Source organism: Crassostrea angulata, chromosome 2 (genome assembly GCF_025612915.1).
Source record: "Crassostrea angulata isolate pt1a10 chromosome 2, ASM2561291v2, whole genome shotgun sequence".
Classification (NCBI taxonomy): domain Eukaryota; kingdom Metazoa; phylum Mollusca; class Bivalvia; order Ostreida; family Ostreidae; genus Magallana; species Magallana angulata.
The window spans coordinates 35889559-35906726 of NC_069112.1; the positions used below are offsets into that span (position 1 = coordinate 35889559).

The 17168-nt window shown below is 30.3% G+C and overlaps 1 protein-coding gene across 4 annotated transcripts in view; it reads right to left on the bottom strand.

The window, feature by feature from the left end:
• Positions 1-990: 990 nt before the first annotated feature.
• LOC128173777 (delta-like protein 4) overlaps positions 991-17168 on the bottom strand; it is a 60287-nt gene continuing 44109 nt past the window's right edge. For 3 of the 4 annotated variants that reach the window (XM_052839444.1, XM_052839443.1, XM_052839445.1), the window contains exons 5-12: positions 16076-16336; positions 11600-11938; positions 9500-9784; positions 4458-4595; positions 2483-2623; positions 2135-2272; positions 1851-2000; positions 992-1383 (exon numbers count right to left, since the gene is read on the bottom strand). In XM_052839444.1, coding sequence (XP_052695404.1) covers positions 1301-1383; positions 1851-2000; positions 2135-2272; positions 2483-2623; positions 4458-4595; positions 9500-9784; positions 11600-11938; positions 16076-16325 — 1524 coding nt within the window. In that variant the 5' untranslated portion in view covers positions 16326-16336 and the 3' untranslated portion in view covers positions 992-1300. Of the gene's footprint in view, positions 1384-1850; positions 2001-2134; positions 2273-2482; positions 2624-4457; positions 4596-9499; positions 9785-11599; positions 11939-16075; positions 16337-17168 lie in introns of all 4 variants that reach the window. The other variant, XM_052839447.1, reaches the window with a different exon arrangement.

The following is a 17168-nucleotide window of genomic DNA, read 5'->3' on the forward strand; positions in this document are numbered from 1 at the left end:
AAGTTATTATGGGGATATAAGCCATTTGCAGCACATTTACGCTAGGTTTCAGTTTGCGGAAACTTCAGGCTGAGATTCCAAATGGTTTACGTATCCGTGAAACCATTACTAAAACTTATTTGATTTTGAAAGATATAATATATTTTCAGCAGGCTTAAGTTCAGTTTTACCATCATGATCATGTATGCGTAAATGTTTTTATGTACTGTAAGTTTCCGCTTCACTGAAACTATTTGCATACATGAAACCTTTAAAAATGTTGGAAATGTTGTTATTCTCAAGAGAACTTTCTTTGTGACAAGTTAAGTTTTTATTCTATATGAAAATGAACTGATTATTCGATCGATCAATCGATCGATTGATCGATCAACCAATTTTTTACTGTAAAGAATGTGTCAACAATACACAATGCCCCCAGAAAAACCTTCCTGGGGCTCAAGGATTAGTCCGGGGGTCGGCTTTAACAATTTATAAATTATCATATTATTATTAAACACTATTTGAGAATGTTTGCATAGTAACATTCTCAAATATGGTAGCAAAATAGTTCTCAAGAAAAAGATTTTTAAACATTCCAATTGTTGAGGAGAGAGCATATTAGTATTTCATCTCTTCAGTGCAAAATTAACTTATTTGTTTTTACAATATTTATGTCAAAAGACATAGTAAAATGTTATATAGCTCAATCGCATACGTTGCATGATTTTTTTTCTTTTTGAGAAAAACATTTTGTCAATAAAATAACTAAAATGCTGATTTTGTCAAGAGGAGTACAAAAAAAATCAAACATTTGTTTCCACAGGTGTTCAAAATGAAGACTTCCAGCTAAATAAACATATATTGACATCTCATTATTTATTTGATTTAAAAGAGACATCATTTTAGTATCAAACAATGAGACACATACTAGTTCACGTATACATAGCAAAAAAGAAAAAAAAAAAGGTAAACACATATTTGATATGGATTATTTAATTATCTTTGATTTTATACTTCGTATTATCTACAATAATAAAATCATATAAAGCATCACTTCAAATATTATAGTGTAAACATAATACACACAAAAATTATTAGCTAAATATTAGATTCTCTTTTATCAAATTTGAAGCTAAGTTTATGATAGGTCTATTATTTAGTTTATTAGTTTATAATCAACAACACAAATTAAGTCAGTCTGTAATGTTCGTTGGAAGAAAGCAAAATAGATAAACAATAAATGTATTGTAGCATACCTATCGAATTAAAGTGATGCACACTTTGAACGCGATGTTATTTAAATGTGTCAATCACAAAATTACTAAAATACACATATAACAACAGCAAACACGGCAACTTGAAGAACATAACCGGCAAGAATAGGAGGGATGGCATTTGTCGAATCTGACAAAAAATATAAGAATGTCAATGACATATTTTTTTTAACACACACACACACACACACACACACACACACACACACACACACACACACACACACATATATTCATTTTCAAATCTTTTGAAGCTTTATAATGATAACATAGTAACGTGACGGCAAAAACTTGAACGTTAAACGGCAATGTCTTTTATGACGTCATAGCTATTTTAGCGAAAAAAAATAATATCCAACATAGTAGATAATAAACAGTTCAATACGTGATTATTACAGACAGTGCAATTTGGGTTTAAAAATACGGATGAAATGTTTTTCTGTTTCTCCTCTTTGAACATTACTGTCACTCAACAGTTTGTAAAATGGAAATATTTTAAACTGTTTGAATAATATATTCTTCTTTTTGTTTTTACTTTTCTGCTTTTTATTCAAATAATGACGACCATAGTAAAAATAATTTTACACATATACATACCACCACTTGTACGTCCACACTTGTCACCAGACCATCCTGCTTTACAACCTTCATTGCATACTCCCGTTATATGATTGCACGATGAGTTTCCTCTACAATAAGCGCTGCATTTGTTCGAACAGTTACTTCCAAAATAGTCAGTGGAACACTCTTGGGAAAAAAAATATCAAATTTGTTATTTATATTATTTCCTTTTCAACACAACCATTTACACGAATATGTTTTCCTTTTTTTTTTGGTTTACATGTATCTCGATCTAAACTTTTTGATATTGAAGCACGTACGATATTTGCATCTTTTTCCTTTGTATCCTGATGAACACCCTTTTAAGCAGTTTCCATTGATAAAATGACATTGGTCCTCTCGAATACAATGTCCACACTCTTGGCGACAGTTAGGTCCAAAAGTTCCAATAGGACACTCTTAAAATGCAATGAAAGTAATACTTGAATATTATATATTATATATATATATATATATATATATATATATATATATATATATATATATATATATATATATATATATATATATATATATATATATACATGGTGGGTATAGGTCGATTCCTTAAAACACGAAGTGTAATGCTATCGTTGCTTTTACATCCAAAATATCCCCGGAATACCTACTCTGCTTACACGTTGTGGTGGTCCAGCCTGGTTTACACCCCATGTAACATCGACCAGTAACCCTGTCACATCGTCTGGTCAAGTAGCAGTTTTCACTGCATCTATTCTCGCATCTGATACCGTAATATCCGTATGAACATTCTAGAATAGACATGTAGTTTGAATTAACAAAAAACAAATATTTAAAATATATTTCATTTGTTTTGTTGCTTTTAAATATGTTATTAATGTACATTTAACCTGATTTTTTAAAGTGATATATTCTTAAATTTGTTTCTGCACGGTGTGCATTGTACGTTAAACTTTTCAGCCTAAGGTGTCGGACTTCATTTTTAATTGTTTCTGTTTTGTGATTAATGATAGTTTCCATCGTAACGCTGAGGACAGCAATTACGTCAACCGGACTTAATAACTTCTCATTGTAAAACCTACAAAATGTTTCTTGAAATGATGAAGCCCTGACATAAGAAAAGAAATGATAGAATCTTGGTCTTGGTAGTTTTTTATAAGGTGAAAATCTGAGAAAGTAAAATGCTTTCATTTATAACATGTTTTATCTTTTAATGGGAGAAAAGAGCATTTTATATTTTGTATTAAGTGACTATTTAGCTACAATTCAATCTGAATGCATGGCTTATTTAAAATTAATACAATTTAAAAACGACATATGTTATTAATACCGCCGAAACACTCACCGCCGAAACACTCTTAACTATGACATATAAGCAATTGACCAAATGCTTAATTAAGAGTGTCGGGTTCTAATAAGTTTACGACATGTCTGGATGTTAGGATGCCGTCGTTTTTTTGTTTATATATATATATATATATATATATATATATATATATATATATATATATATATTTCAATCGTTTGTTGAATATAGTTAGAATTTGTTTTTTTCGAAATTTGTATTATAACACTATCAAAAAGATTTTATTAAAAAAAATGAATTCGATAAATGCAGTTTACAACTTAAACAAATGAGTAATTGTGCTTTCTTATCCCTATCTTCCTCTATGTTTTAAATTATGATCACTAATGTAACAATTTGATTAGTAGATCCAAAATGGACAAATGAACCACAACAATAAATAATACTCAAATATTTGTTATTTACGTTTGTATGTTTATATTTTTTAATTGTGCTTTTCTCTTTTTACGAAAAACAAATAGGCAAAATTTAAAGTAATTTTATCTCGTAATTACGTGAATATATCACGTTATTACGGGATAATTATCTCGTTATCAGGGAAAAGGATTTCATTTTTACCAGAAAATATCTCGTTAACACAAGAAAAGATCTCGTTATTACGAGAAAATGTATCGTTCTAACAAGTTAATTATCTCGTTATTACGAGAAAAGATCACATAATAACAAGAAAAGATCTCTTTATTACGAGAACATATCCGTTATTGTGAGATAGAAGATCTGGCTATAACCAGTTTATTATCTCGTTATCAAGAATAGAAGTTGTTGTAATTACGAAAAAAAGACCTCGTTATTACGAGATGATTAGCTGGCTATTACAAGAAAAGATATCCTAATAACGAAAAAAATCTTTACAAGGAGAAAATATGTCGTTAATCATACAGTGTAATGAGTTATTTATATTTTAATTACGGTAAATAACTTGTTATAATAAAATGCATAGTAGGTTTTTTTTCTTCTAAAAAATACATATTTTAAAGTGTTCCTCATTGTAGATCTAGATCTCCAATGCGAGTTGATTAATTTACCCTTTGGGTCGCTATCTTTTTGTTTTACTTTCTAGAAACGTTTATGCATGTCTGATTCTTTTAATAGATTAAATTACAAAGATCATTATTTCTTTAATTTCTGTTATGTAGCCTGGTTTACATCCTTTGTTGGATTTGCCTGTTTGCCTGTCTCATTCACTGGTATTTAAACAGTTTTTGTTGCATCCCATAAAAGCAATTTCTGTTTCATTTCAATTATATATAACAACATACTTGTGTGATAAGTTTGTCTCCTGTGTCTTAATACATGATGTAGACAACTTCCAACAGGTAAGTTACATCTTTGTTTCGCTGCATTTCTAGAACTGGATAAGGCAAAATATGGCTGAAGATATGCCGCAATTGTAACACCTGTTGATATTATTAAAAAGCGAATAATATATATATATATATATATATATATATATATATATATATATATATATATATATATATATATATATATATATGTATATATATATATATATATATATATAATTGTTTTACATTTACATGTCATACTTTCATTGAAACATTGCACGGAACTGCAAAATATTGAAGTAAACATGAGTGAAGCAACAAAAATTTAAGAGTATTTGAAATGTGATATTAATAATTTTGATGAGTTTAAAGGAGTACAATTGGAAAAGATGTTCAGCAACTAGTTCATTGGTTTGCGAAGAGCATCGCTCTTTGTGAATAAATGTGTCACTTGATTATCCTCGGGTAAAACACATTATTAGGTTAGTTTCTGACTGACTACAACTACTGTAAAAACTTCATTTATTGGCCATGGTGTGAAATTTGTAAACACGTTTAAGTATTGGATCTTGAATTTAACATAGCGACTGGGATAACAATAAAATAGTTCAGAACCTAAATGTAAGGGAAATCAAATGCTATCACTGAGTTTCAATCGCCATGAGCGAATCGTTATCACAATTGTTTTACACTTTATAACTTAAACAAACGTGTATAATTCTTATTTTTAAATCCGTTAATCAGAGAGCTATACTTAATTAATCTTGTCAGCGTTAACGATCGTCACGCTTGATCATATATTTGACACGGGGATAGCCAAATTTTGAAAGTGATAATAATAGATACTTATTAGCTATAAAAAATGAATAAAATAATCTATATCTTGGCAAAACTTACTCGATCACTCATGATGTTTACCTGTGTAGTTGTATAATCAAATAGAATCGTCCGTCCGAAATTACGTAAGCGCTAACTTTTAACATTATAAAAAGGACTGAAGTATCGTTTTGTGACTTGGAGAAAGTAGTTGCACCAAATTGTTGTACGTCATATTTTTTCATAAGTATGTGTACGGAAAGACTAAAAGCGAAAATACCATTATTGAGTTTCGTTTTAAATTGTAGTGCGCAATATTTTCCCGTTTTACAGTATATGGTACTTTACAGGGAGACATCAAAAGTGGATACAGATTTATTGAGTATTGTCAATGTATTGTCTATTTGAATTGTATTCGAAAAGTCACTAATTGAAATATTTCTGTAGTTTTCAGAACGAAGACCACGTTAAACCAAATTCAATGGAAACGTATATTACAATACCCGAAAAACATAGTTTTAATCCGATTTGTTTGCTTTAAAGTGGTTCAATTACTTCAATTTTCTTGGTCAGTTCTAATTTCTTTAGCAACAACCACATACACAATCTCAGCCTGTTTTCATCCTAGGACACTGAAGTACACTCCTCATACAAATATGAATTGTGGAAATACATGTATATCTTAAACGGTATCGATTTTTACACAGAATGATTTTTTAACCAATTAGCGACTTGACTAATACCAAGGTTTTCTTTTTCAAATTAAAGGAAAAGCTGTACACAAATGCGTATTTTCAAAGCGTGTCCATGGTAACTAAAAACGGATGGTGGAAAAGGGATGTATAATGCCTATATTATGATGAATAAGATACTTAACAAAAAGCAGAATTAACAGATCTGATATTTAATTTTTTAAAGTAAACCCTTCAAAACAATGTATATTTAACACAACATGGCTGTATGACCCTTGAAATAGCTCATGGGTTTACTGCTTGTGCGAAAACTTTCCCTTAAAAATTGTGTTTGATAAATTGGTTTCTAAAGGACTAAGTGCGGTTTTATGCAATTTTTGCCCCCCAAAATCAAAGTTTTAGAAAGAGCTTTAAAATAAGGTGAAAGATAGTTAAAATCATATTGGAAACAAAGGTGTAAAAGGTTATCACCACAGTGACGTCATAATGTAGAAATGACGTCATGAATATTGCATTATTTTGATAAATTGATGTTTTGTAGCAAAATGTGGGTGTTTTCCGATGGTCTTTCGACTTGGAAACATCGAGCGCAGGCTTGCTCAAGTACCATTTTTAGTATAATATGTATAACTATCTGAAGAAGAAACATATGTTAAAATCGCTCATGAGCAGACCTGCGCTCTATACTTCCGAATGCAAAATATAAAGCAAAAATGAGAATATCTTCATCTGTTTGCAAATTTGCGGGAATTAGGTCATATAAGTGACGTCCTGGATTAACAGCGAGTGAGCAATGATGACTAAAATCAAGATTAAAGTTATAGGCATCCTTTTTACAATGATTTGTGAAGATTTCATATTTATACGATACTATTTAAAAATTGGTTGAAATCGGGGGCAGATATTTGACAATACCGCACATAGTCCTTTTATTGCTACTCTTTTAAAATCTGTAAATAATCAAACAATTATAACAATTATATATAACATGAACAAAGGAATTTTATAGAATTTGATGATTTTTGATAGCAAGAAAAATTAATATCATACGAAGGAATTATGGTAACTTCTGCATCATAGTCATGTAAAGCCTTATTAAAAAAACACATATGTTTTTTTTTTTTCTGTTTTTATCACAAGAAAAAAATCTAGTCTTTACTTAGACCGCTTGTGTCTTTGGGGGCGCATTGACATTATTTATTTATTTTTTTCATGAATAATATGTAAATTCAAAACAATTTGGGTGGATTGTGATAGGCATATCTATACAATCTGTTTTGTCTGTTCTATATGAGGAATTAAGGTATTTTTTTTAAATAGAGGGTGTCAAAAACAACTGTTTTAAAAAAAAAATTAAACACATTTTTTGTAAAAATATACCTTCAATGTACCGCGATAGACACAGACAAATATAACTGTTGCCAACCAAAGGTTTCTTCAAAAACATTTTAAAAATAAGGACCATACTTTGATACAAAGATACAGCCTAAATGACTAGCTTCAACATTTTTGCACAAATGGTTGTAAAGTGGACACCAATGACCTTTAAGGAGAGCTACTTAAGTATATAATTGATTATCATGTTTTTGCAAATTCTAGTAAAATATAGTGTGTTATCCTTTTTAATGTTTTTTTTCTTGATATTTGTAATAAAATTAAACACCAAAATCAAATACAGAAATATATATATATATTTTTAGATTTTGTTTAAGGAAACTCTTATTTCTTCATATAGCGTTGTCATTGTGCTTTTATGACGTTATGATGAAATGAAGCATTGTAAAAAATTAGTTATATGTAATAACATAAAAGAAAAAGTAAACATCGTACGCTATTGAAAACCTATACACAGAATTATGCTAGGCTCGGGGGGGGGGGGTGCATATTTCTTTATTTTTGAATTATGGAGTAAAATTGGTGCATTTTAATATTTTAAGATGACCCTAACTAAGAACCAGACGGTAGAGTTTAATATTTTTTACAAATAAGGTAGAAAAGGATATTACTATTCACACATTACATTTGTATAATTTGAAAAAAAAAACAAAACTATTATAGTTTTCGATCTGCTTTGAATTGCCGAAAATAACAATTTCCTATATATTCCTAATGTAAATGTACCTGTATTTTGAGATGGCCCTTTAAGAGAACCAAACGGTTGATTTGTTTAAATTTCACAGATAAACTGGAGTTGATGTTAATTACATATAGTAAAAAAGAAGAGTTTTGCTATTGTAGTTCTTCCGCAAAGAAACCCAAATCGGACTCCTTAAGTCTAAAACTACGCAGTCCTAAGTGTCTACAAAATTGTAACAACATGTAAAACCTCTTTTTTATTGTTTTTTCTTTTATCTTTAGACAACAGTTTAGACTGGTGTTTGGCAAGTATAAGTCAGTTCAAGAGATGCTTTTATTTTAGTCTTCAAACGTACAAAAAGGCCGTGCAATCCTTTTAACGGACTCGAAGGGCAGACCCTATTGTTTATATTCTATATCCCAAAAACGAAAAGATACTTCTGAAAAGTTAAAGAACCTAATGTTTATAAAAAATAAAATAAAAAAGGAATTGACTCCTCCGATCCGGGACCCAGAGTGGCGTGGCCAGAACCATCAATTTCTAAAGATGCTGTAATAAATAACAGAAGCAAATAAAAAAGAAACAATCACAGCTAAAGGGCACGTCGTAATTTGAAACCGTTAAATCTACTTTAATTTCAACCAATGGAAATGAATTGCTGATTACAACGTTTAACCCAGATAACAACGTGCACAATTATGCATCATTGAAATTTCACCAGTTCATGATTTATTAACTCATTAAACAGGCTTGCAGTTGTAGTGAATTCTTAATCAAAACAAATGTCAATATTTAAAAAAAATAACTTAAATGAACACTTGTTCTTTGTGTAAATAGAATAATTCTGATTATTATTACGACCGTTTTTTGTAAATGTGTTTAATACTTATTTCTTAATATAAAACCATTTAAACAAGAGCTTGGACTTTGCGTAGTTGTGTCAAACAGCAATGTGATGTAGGCCTTTCTATTTCATTGCTGGTCACTCAGCCACAGCCCTTTCAAATAATTAAGATTTGAATGGCTCTTGAGCTAAGACTACGCAATCGGTGCATATTTCGCTTGAAACCGCGTCATTTTAACTTGTTTTGATGCAAAAAATAGATATCTACGTCCAACCAAAAGTCCAAGGTCTTGTTAAAATGGTTCTATTTCTCAATATTCATATGGTCACAATCATTATCCACATTTGCGTAGAGACAAGCGTATCGTAGAAATACAAATACTGCAACTTAAGAAAATGTATTTAAAGTTTGCAACTTAATTATTACATGATTAGTTCGTGAGGTTACAGTTATTTGCATAATGGAGTTACAATTAAATTGTTGGCATATGTTTGTGTTTTTACTATTCAATAAAGTAACCATTATTTCGAACAAAAAGTATGTCACTAAAATAAAAGCGTATAAAATACAATTAAATAAACTTACTGTTTGGTTTGAGAAGTTGCTGATATTCCTGATTGCCGTTTCCGTAATGTATTATCCTAATGCAATATCCTTCAAGGACTGTCAAATTAAAAGGAAAACTCATTTCCAGTGCATCATTTAATGTATCGTACAGAAATATAGAGAACGTGTTTGCGAGATCTCCATCACCCCTCAATCGAAGACGAATGAGTCGTAATGGATAAAAGCGAATTCCGAAGAGTGTTTTCCTTCGTATGTTTTGCCAAAACAGAACGCCATTGACATGGTGGTTGATTATTGACTGTTCTGTAAGAAAAACAAATAATGGAGGTTTATTATATAAATTAAGGTTATTGTCTTTGGAAATAGCATCTTAAGTAAGCGGGAAATTACTTGATTATGATAGAGATCATGTTGGATAAGTTGTATGTAGGTCCAATAGGCCAAACAATTTGGAGATAATTTATCCACTGAGAAAAGGCGATATACAACCTAATTGATCGATACAAACAAGTAAGCAAAATTAAATCACCATCTTGTAATATAGCGTCTTAGAACGTATAAGTGCACGTGCAGGGATATACCTTTACATCATATTTGGCATTGTCCATGACACATCTGCTGAATGCTAGCAAAGCACTTACAAAAATATCGGTAAATACGGTACGAAAAGTAAAAAATAAAACTATAAGCGTTTTCGTTTGGAACTCGAGTTCGGTGTCTAGTCGCAAATTTTGAAATAAACAGCAAGAGTTTAAACCCGTGTTTACATCGAGTCCGACTTCTGATCTAAAGATCCAAACCAAAACAAGGCGATAGAAAGCGCTTTGCTTACGCGGATGGTAAGCAAAGGACAATCTAATTATCTTAGAAATAAACGCTTTTAATCATAGATACTTGATTCAATATAATTTAAAATAAAACTGAAAATTATAAGTTAAAGCGATCGATCGATTAATTTCAAAGCGAAATCAAAATTAGGGAAAATAAGAAAACTTTAATGATGGGCAGAGCTAACGTCATGAAATGTCACGTAATATTCATGAGCTGAAATCAATGGGAGGCCCTAACTTAGCTGCGGATTAAAACTTCGCCCCACTTTCATATTTCTAAAAAAAAAATTCAAATGTATCCCAATCAAGGTCGTGTATCATTTTTTCTTTAAAAAAAAAAAGGTAAAAAGACATCATCGTTGCGCCGAGGTGACTGTGTCTATTTTTTTTTTCTTTACATATTATCTGCAGAAAACTTCGCAGATGACTCTTTTGATTTTTTTTCAGATTAAGAGAGTTGAAAAAGGGGCCTTGCATTTTACAAATATGGTAAAACGAGTGATGGACATCATAATCATGAAGTAAGTTTTATTTTACATGTAAAGAGTATATCGGTAGATTTTGGAAATTTGAAAATTTATGACTTATGTGAAATCGCTTATAAAGCTGCGGGTCATAAGTTTCACAATTTAAACTCCTGTTATTCAAGAAATGCTTCTAATCAAAATAGTAATAATTGGCCTTGTAGTTTTCAAGAAAAAGTAAAATAAATGTAAAATTGTAAACGAACGCCACACAATGGACGACGACTGACGAAAATAGTTTGAAATATGTCACTTCGGCAACTTAGATGGCGTTAAATATTGATAATTTGTTTCGAATTTAAGAGGCAAGAATGCTTAATCGTTGACTTTTAAATCTTTAAAAGGAAATATAACTGATAAGCAATATTTATTAAATCTATTTTGATAATACTCTACACAATTTGTAACATTTTAGTTGGTTTTTTGGGTTTTTTTTTTGGTAAATATGTATGTTAAAGGAATAAGGAACTGGCGCCTATGTATCATTATAAAGGAAGAGATACTTCTAAAATGTGTAAACATTTAATCTCTTACTGGTAATGGATCAAAATTATGTTACATGCACCAAAAACAGTTATAGCAAAAATATTTATGAAGCAGTAAATAAATTTCATTTCAATCATGTAGCTTCAATGAAATTATTATGTTGCTACAACTCAATTATTGACATACTTTTTTATTAATTTCAAAAAGTTGCCATTACTAAGAGAGAAAATAATCTGGATAAATAAAACAATCTATAAACTGGTATTAAAAGTACTGACTGTATTGTTTTAAAGGGATTTGCTGATATGCCTGACTGCCATTTTTCTCATGTATTATCCTAAGGTAATGCTCCTCATAGACTGTTTGATTGAATATAAAACTTATTTCCAGTGCATCACTTGTTGTATTGTATGTTCCTTTTATAGGACCAGAGCACATCCATTCAGGTGGCACACATAACATCTGATACTCTCCGTTTGTATTATTTTCACCTTTCACTATTGAAACTGCGACAGCGTCAGGGAAATCGGATCCACAGTGAATACAGAATGTTGCTTTTATTTGTTCTTGCTGGCAAAACACATGGTCTAATACAGCTACGTTGATTACTGGGTTGTCTGTAGAAAAAAAATACAGTATGAAGAATTATTATATTGATAAAGGGCATATTTTGACCTTCTTAGTGCCGCATCAGCTGAAAACTAAGAGATTAAAAACATATTGGCATAACTATGAATGTCAGCATTACTATATCGTTTGTTTTGCAATTAGCTATCTACATGTAGTACACAAATGCCGCATTTTAAAAGCTAAAATCATCGTCAATGTATAAAATGGAGTTCTTAAACTTACAAAACGTAGATATTTCAATAGTCCGTAGATGTAGACATTTTTTAGTAATTATTCCATTGCATTGAACGTATTGAATTATCAGTAAAGACATATAATGTTCTGATCAGCATGTAACATCCATGTATTGCCTACAGAACTGTACATGTTTGCAGACAAAACTACGAAATCGTCTTGCAGAAACATGTAAGGTAAACATTATACACCACGAAAATCTTAATTTACCTAAAACGTCATTTTATACTGACATGGAGTAAAACATTCACAATTGACAAAATGATTATCATAGAGTATGATGTATATTTTTCTCGTTTGTTTTATTGTTACAATACGGTGTGGAAAAGTATGGTAAACGCTAACTTTTAACATTATAAAAAGGACCGAAGTATCGTTTTGTAGCTTGGAGAAAGTAGTTGCACCAAATTATTGTACGTCATATTTTTTTATAAGTATGTGTACGGTAATACTAAAAGCGGAAATACCATTATTGAGTTTTGTTTTAAATTGTAGTGCGTAATATTATCCCGTTTTACAGTATATGGTACTTTACAGGGAGACACCAAAAATGGATACAGATTTATTGTGTATTGTCAATATATTGTCTATTTGAATTGTATTCGAAAAGTCACTAATTGAAATATTTCGGTAATTTTCAGAACGAAGAACACGTTAAATAAAATTCAATGGAAACGTATATTACAATACCTGAAACACATAGTTTTAATCCGATTTGTTTGCTTTAAAGTGGTTCAATTATTTCAATTTTCTTGGTCAGTTCTAATTACTTTAGCAACAACCACATACAAAATCCCAGCCTGTTTTCATCCTAAGACACTGAAGTACACTCCTCATAAAAATATGAATTGTGGAAATACATGTATATTTTGAACGGTATCGATTTTTACACAGAATGATTGTTTAACCAATTAGCGACTTGACTAATACCAAGGTTTTCTTTTTTAAATTAAAGGAAAAGCTGTACACAAATGCGTATTTTTAAAGCGTTTCCATGGTAACTAAAAACGGATGGTTAGATAAGGCATTTAGAATGCCTATATTATGATGAATAAGATACTTAACAAAAAACAGAATTAACAATTCTGATATTTAATTTTTTTAAGTAAACCGTTCAAAACAATGTATATTTAACACAATATGGCTTTATGACCCTTAAAATAGCTCGTGGGTTTACTGCTTGTGCGAAAACTTTCCCTGAAAAAAATTGTGTTTCATAAGTTATTGCTACTCTTTTAAAATCTGTTATTAATCAAACAATTATTACAATTATATATAACATGAACAAAGGAATTTTATAGAATTTGATGATTTTTAATAGCAAGAAAAATTAATATCATACGAAGGAATTATGGTAACTTGTGCATCATAGTCATGCAAAGCCTTATTGAAAAAACACATATGATTTTTTTCTGTTTTTATAACAAAAAAAAAATCTAGTCTTTACTTAGACGTCTTGTGTCTTTGGGGGCGCATTGACATTATTTATTAATTTTTTTCATGAATAATATGTCAATTCAAAACAATTGTGTGAATTGTGATAGGCATATCTATACAATTTGTTTTGTCTGTTCTTTATGAGGAATTAAGGTATTTTTGTTATGAATATCGAATGTGCAACACAACTGTTTTAAAAAAAATTACACACATTTTTTTTGTAAAAATATACCTTCAATGTACCGCAATAGACACAGACATATATAACTGTTGCCAACCAAAGGTTTCTTAAAAACATTTAAAAAATAAGGACCATACTTTGATACAAAGATACAGCCTAAATGACTAGCTTCAACATTTTTTGCACAAATGGTTGTAAAGTGGACACCAATGACCTTCTTTCATTTTTTCTCGGTTTTTAAGTGTTCAATTTAAGGAGACCGACTTTAGTTTATCATTGTTTATCATGTTTTTGCAAATTCTAGTAAAATAAAGTTTGTATTATACTTGATATGAGTTTTTTTTCTTGATATTTGTAATAAAATTGAACACCATCAACAAAATACAGATATTTCTTATTTTTTATAATTTTTATTATTTTTTTTAGGAAAATCATATTTTTTCCTATAGCGTTATCATTGTGCTTTTATGACGTTATGATGAAATGAAGCTTCACGGCATTCGTTATAAGTAATAACATAAAAGAAAAAAGTAAAGATCGTACGCTATTGAAAATCTATACACAGAATTATGCTGGGCTCGGAGGGCATATTTCTTTATTTTTGATTTAATCCATTATTCCAATCAAAATTTGTAATGCTCTAATTATAGAGTAAAATTGGTGCATTTTAATTTTATAAGATGATCCCCACTAAAAACCAGACGGTAGAGTTTAACATTTTTTACAAATCAGGTAGAAAAAGATATTACTATTCACACATTACAATTTGAAAAAAAAAACTATTATAGTTTTCGATCTTATTTGAATTGCCGAAAACGACAATTTCCTATATATTCCTAATGTACATGTAAATGTACCTAAATTTTGAGATGGCCCTTTAAGAGAACCAAACGGTTGATTTGTTTAAATTTCACAGATAAACTGGAGCTGGTGGAATTTACAAATAGTAAACAAGAAGAGTTTTGCTATTGTAGTTTTTCCGCAAAGAAATCCAAATCGGACTCCTTCAGTCTGCAACTGCGCAGTCCTAAGTGTCTACAAAAAACATTGTTCTGTGCCTAAAAAACAACATGTAAAACTTCATTTTTTTTTTGATTTTTTTTATCTTAAGACAGCAGTTTAGACTGGTGTTTGGCAGGTACAAGTCAGTTCAAGAGATGTTTTTATTTTAGTCTTCAAATGTACAGAAAGGCCTGTGTATTCCTTTTAACGGACTCAATGGGCAGACCCTATTTTCATATTTTATATTCCAAAAAAGAAAAGATACTTCTGAAAAGTTATAGAACCTAATGTTTATAAAACTATTTTTCTAAATTTAAAAGGAATTGACTCCTCCAATCCGGGACCAAGACTGGCGTGGCCAGAACCATCAATTTCTAAAGATGCTGTAATGAATAACAGAAGCAAATCAAAACAAAACAATCACAGCTAAAGGTCACGTTGTAAGTTGAAACCGTTAAAACTACATTAATTTCAAATAATGGAAATAAATTGCTGATTACAACGTTTAACCAAGTATACAACGTGCACAATTATGTATCATTGAAATTTCACCTGTTCATGATTTATTAACTCATTTAAAGGGCTTGCAGTTGTAGTGAAGTCTAAATGAAAACAAATATCAATATTTATAACAAAATAACTTAAATAAATACTTGTTCTTTGTGTAAATAGAATAATCCTGATTATTATTACGACCGATTTTTTGTAAAGGTGTTTAATACTTATTTCACAATATAGAACATTTAAACAAGAGCTTGGACTTTGCGTAGTTGTGTCAAACAGCAATATGAGGTATAAATGTCTATTTCATTGCTGGTCACTCACCCATTGCCCTATGAAATCATAAAGATTTGAATGGCTCTTGAGCTAAGACTACGCAATCGGTGCATATTTCGCTTGAAACCGCTTTATTTTAACTTGTTTTGATAAAATAAATATATAGCTATGTCCAACCGAAAGTCCAAGGTCTTGTTAAAATGGTTATATTTCTCAATTTTCATATCGTCACAATCAGTATCCACAGTTGCGTAGAGACAAGCGTAGTCTAGAAATACAAATACTGCATCTTTAGAAAATGTATTTAAAGTTTGCAACTTAATTATTACATAATTAGTTCGTGAGGTTACAGTTATTTGCATAAGGCAGTTACAATTAAATTGTTGGCATAAGTTTGTGTTTTTACTAGGCTATTTCATAAAGTAACCATTATTTCGAACAAAAAATATGTGACTAAAATAAAAGCGTATAAAATAAAACAAAATAAACTTACTGTATGGTTTGAGCAGAATTCTCCGATATTTATGATAGCCGTTTCTGTCACGTGTTCTCATAAAGGAATATCTTTCAAGGGCTGTGAAAATGGAAGTAAAATTCATTTCAAGTGCATCATTTGTTGTATCATCCGGAAATATAGAGAACGTGTTTGCGAAAAAATCTTCGTCCAGAATATCAATGAATCTTAATGTTGCTTCTTTTTGTTCATCTTGACAAAACACAGCGCCAGTGACAATGCCGTTCATTATTGAATGTTCTGTAAGAAATACAAATCATGGAGGTTTATTATATAAATTAAGGTGGCTACATTTGGAAATAGCATCTTAAGTAAGCGGGAAATTACTTGATTATGATAGAGATCATGCTGGATAATTTGTATGTAAGTCCAATAGGCTAAACAATTTGGAGATAATTTATACACTAAGAAAAGGCGATATACAACCTAACCGATCGACACAAACAAGTAAACAAAATTAATTAAATCACCATCTTGTAATGTAGCGTCTTAGAAGTATAAGTGCACGTGCAGGTATATACCTTTACATCATATTTGGCATTGACCATGACACATCTGCTGAATGCTAGCAAAGCAATTACAAAAATAACGGTAAATACGGTACGAAAGGTAAAAAATAAAACTATAAGCGTTTTCTTTTGGAACTCGAGTTCGGTATCTAGTCGCTAGTTTTGAGATAAACAGCAAGAGTTTAAACCCGTGTTTACATCGAGTCCGACTTCTGATCTAAAGATCCAAACCAAAACAAGGCGATAGAAAGCGTTTTGCTTACGCGGATGGTAAGCAAATGACAATCTAATTATCTTAGAAATAAACGCTTTAAATCATAGATACTTGATTCAATATAATTTGAAATAAAACTGAAAATTATAAGTTAAAGCGATCAATCGATTAATTTCAAAGCGAAATCAAAATTAGGGAAAATAAGAAAACTTGACTCTGTCTGTGTCGATGGAAACTTTAAGGAACTGTTCCATGGAATAGGAAAGTTCAAGGGACGACAAGTAAAGTTGCACATTGATGAATCTATTCATCCAGTGGCTCAGAAACCTCGTAGAACCCCATTCCATTT